General features: G+C 53.6%; 1 protein-coding gene across 1 annotated transcript in view; it reads right to left on the bottom strand.

Annotated features, from left to right (window-relative positions):
- Positions 1-2,953: 2,953 nt before the first annotated feature.
- The window catches only part of CCR7 (chemokine (C-C motif) receptor 7), a 3,173-nt gene continuing 2,365 nt past the window's right edge, over positions 2,954-3,761 (bottom strand). Inside the window, exon 3 of the mRNA XM_010134164.1 lies at positions 2,954-3,761. This exon is cut by the window's right edge and continues 45 nt beyond it. Within this exon, the coding sequence (XP_010132466.1) occupies positions 2,954-3,761 (808 nt within the window).

The raw sequence follows: 3,761 nt of genomic DNA, 5'->3' as shown, positions 1-3,761 counted from the left end.
GGCTGCCGCAGGACGGGGGTGTTTCACAGGGACCTTTTAAAATGTCAAATGAACACTAAAATGTGACAGCATACGTGCTTCTCCCACAGACACGGGTCGGCTGCTGTCAGCAACCAGCGGTGGGGCAGGGGCGAGGCAGTTGGGTCAATAGTTAAAGACTCAGCTTAATCTGACCTTTTACTGCGTAATTCATCAACAGATGACATAAACCAACTTGTTTTCCTCATAGTTTATTTGACATGTTCTATTTCCTGCCCGGCAGAGCTGTTGCGGAGCTGGGTTCATCAGCGACCGGGAGAATATATGGACTGTCAGGAGAGGTAACGGGAGACGACTGTGAGGGAAATGCAGTGAAACACAAAGGGTTTTTTTTTTAATTGCTATAATTTATTTTCCACAGATAGCAAAATACAGTCAGTTTTCAGACTTCAGTGGGGAACCTCAAGTCAGGATCTTTGGCCAGTGTTAACCTGATTCCTGGGACTGCCAGGAGCTGGTTCTGGTGGTGAAATTAAACCCCGAAGCTGCGCGCTGGTGGCTGAGGAGGCACCAGCTGCAGCTGCCCCAGGTGCTGCTTTTAGCATCTCGTTTGTCTGGAGCAGCTGCAGGTTTTCCTGTCCCAAATAAAACATCACTAAAGACCTGAGGAATTCTCCGTCAGCAGAAGGGAAATGGCTTTTATCCAACAGGACACCAGTTCAGCTGCGTGTTCTGGTGGAGCAGTTTTCCTTGCTGGAATAAGTTAGGGGAAAGTATTTTGCATAAAAAGTTTGAGTCGAAGCAGTGTATTTTCAGGGTCCATTCACAGACATGTTGAACTTTTCTGGGTAAAGCAGCTTTACACATACGAATGTACAGGAAGATCATACTGTTACTGGTGAGGAAAGCTAAGAAGACCCTGGGTTACGGGTGCTCCTCGCTCTGGCAAAGCTCTCGTTAGCCGGGTGTCTTGCCTGAGTAAGGCCAAGAACCAGTGACTGGTCGGTGTCAGCCGTGACCCCCCGTTTCACGTGACAGAGGAGCAGCCCTTCCACACGCTGGGCGTTACAGAAGAAAACAGTTGACCAGCTGGAGGGGATCGTGCTTCAGCATCGACAGGTGATGCTGAGCAGGATGCGCTTTCTGCCCGGATCCAGCTCTCGGCAAAATCCCACAGCCCGGAGCCGGGTGGGTTACAAGGCAGAATGTTTTTAGTGATGATGGCAGCCAGCTACCTAACTGATGACACCAGCCCCAGACCAGCTAGGGGTTCTCTCCTGGGAAGGCTGGTTTGCCTTCTCACGTCATTTTCCAAGAACATTTTCCGAGCTGTGATCCCGAGTTCCCTGTTCCCTCCTGACGGGTGTGCGTGTGGTGCTGAAGGAAGTACAGACGAGTGTGTTTTGCCCTGCGTGGCTCTGTCTGTCCGCTGGAACGTCCTTACCCAGCACTGTGGGGCAGGCGAGGCCATGCACCTCCGGGTCAGCCTCCGGGCCGTGGCGGCTGGTGGAGGGCAGCGCGGGGTGCGCGGGGCAGTGCAGGGGTCAGTCACAGATGCTCAGTCACAGCAGCTCCTCCCGGGCGATGTTCCCGTGTCCCGTGACAGCGGTTCCCAGGGTGCTCATCTGTCGGGAGGAATCTCCGCTCCTCTGGAGAAGACACCGATGGCTTTTCCTTACGGGCTGTTTTTCAAGGTCTGGTTTGACATGACAACAAGCTGCTGTCCAGCTGCCATGTTCCCTTCAAGTCCATGACCCTGGCAGTGATCTTCAACACGCGACTGTCCTCGGCATGTGAATCGAACCCCAGGGAGCGGCACCCTCAGCGCTGGCAGCGCAGGTGCAAGACACGTCTTCAATAGCTTATAAGTGAAACACGCCCCCGGCTCACAGCCAGCTGCCGAGGTCCTTCTGGAGAGACACATGGACTGGGAAGGGAGGAGAAGAACCACGGCCCTGTTCACCTCTCGAGGGCAGTGAGCGATAGCGCAGGAGGCCCCGTGCAGGCTGTGTCTGCAGCAGCTGGTGAAACTGGGCACCAGCAACCTGCAGGCGCTGGCAGACTGGAGGGGTTGGATGATGGGCACAACTGCATCCTGAATTCCAGAGGTTCGCTCTAAGAAATGGATATAGATTTGATCTGGGCTTGGATCGTTAGAATTCTGCGGATCCTGGCACCAGCCCACTAAAACACATGCTTGCCACCACTGAGTGAGGAACTGGTCCCCCAGTGTCTCAGGGGTGAGAGTGGCACTGGACAGACTGGGTGGCTGAGGGATAAACGTGGATCTTAAGCACCTGGCTGTGTTGGTGCCGCAGTGTCTGAGTTCAGGTTTGGCCTCTTGGTGGTTCCTGCAGCTAACCTGTGCAAACAGCCTGGACCTGAACGGTGCCCGCTTCCCCCGCGCCAGCCGGGCACAGGCAGATGCTCCGTGGGAAGCTAAAGGAGACTTTCTTTCCAGAGAGGAGCAGCAGCTCCAGAGGACTCAAGTCAGTGTGGGGATGGAATAACTCGTGCTCCCTGGCTGTGCCACGGGCATTGCTTCTGCAGGCGCGGGAGAGCAGCTGGTAATCTGGTCAAAACCAACATTCAGAGGGAGGATGATGCCCCTGGGAGTTCAGCCCTAAAACAAGCAATTCTGTTGCATGAATGTCTGTTTTTGTTGGTATTTGTCGCCTTTAGGGAAAATGTTCTATTTTGAGCATTTCTCATTTTGACTAGGAAATGCAGGTGAAATGACGTGACACGTTCTAGGCTCACCAGGCTCCCTCTTCCCCTGCTTTTAGTCACACCTTTATTGAAGTCTCTCCGTCCATGGGATAGTGGCTTGTTGTCTGAAATACGGGGAGCTTCCTGGCGTTCCCCCTCACAGCCGCCCTTCCAACAGTAGTGGCAGGTCTCGCTCTACCAGTAATTCAGAACAAAGAAAGTACAAAACCATTCCAGCTTGGTCAAAGCCTGCCTGGAGCTCAGCTCATGGGGAGAAGGTGGTGGTTGTCTCTGTCTCCATGGCAAAGGAGAACCTCTTGCTCTCGCGGCAGGTGGACAACTGCCAGAGGCGCTCCTGGCTCAGGCAGCCCAGCTCCTTCAGCAGCTTGAAGAGGTCGTTGCGGAATTTGACGCCGATGAAGGCGTAGAGGAAAGGGTTGAGGCAGCATCGGAAGCAGGCCAGAGTGTAGGTCACGTCGTCTGCTACATCAAGCTTCTTGCTCTCCTCACATGAGCTGGTGTGGTTGAAGACTGAGATGGTCTTGGCCAACATGACACCATTGTAGGGCAGCTGGAAGACAACAAAGACAATTACCACGGCGATGATGACCTTGATGGCTTTATTCTTCTCAAAGTTGCGGGCCTGGAGTAATGTTTTGATGATGATGAGGTAGCAGAAAGACATAACCAGTAGGGGAACTAAGAAGCCAAAAACCATTTGGGACACTTTGATGCCCGTGTTGAAGGTCTGCAAGTCGTTGGCGATGATGGAACAACGGGGTTTGGTGTCTGAGTTATTTACACCGCTGTGAACGAGCTCAGGGATTGAGAGGATGAAGGCCAGGAGCCAGATGAGGATGCATGTGACCTTGCTAATGAAAATCATCCGGGGACGGAAGCGGTGGGCTGAGGCAGCCTGAACGATGGCGAAGTACCTGTCGATGCTGATGGACAGGAGGAGCAGCATCCCGCTGAAGAAACTCATTTTGCAGATGCAGTAGACGGCTTTGCAGGCAAACTCCCCGAAAAGCCAGTGCATGGCTGCGCTGGTGGCCCAGAAGGGGAGGGTGAGC

The sequence above is a fragment of the Buceros rhinoceros genome, unplaced genomic scaffold (assembly GCF_000710305.1).
Source record: "Buceros rhinoceros silvestris isolate BGI_N320 unplaced genomic scaffold, ASM71030v1 scaffold14064, whole genome shotgun sequence".
Lineage (NCBI taxonomy): Eukaryota > Metazoa > Chordata > Aves > Bucerotiformes > Bucerotidae > Buceros > Buceros rhinoceros.
This window is presented reverse-complemented; position numbering and strand designations above follow the sequence as displayed.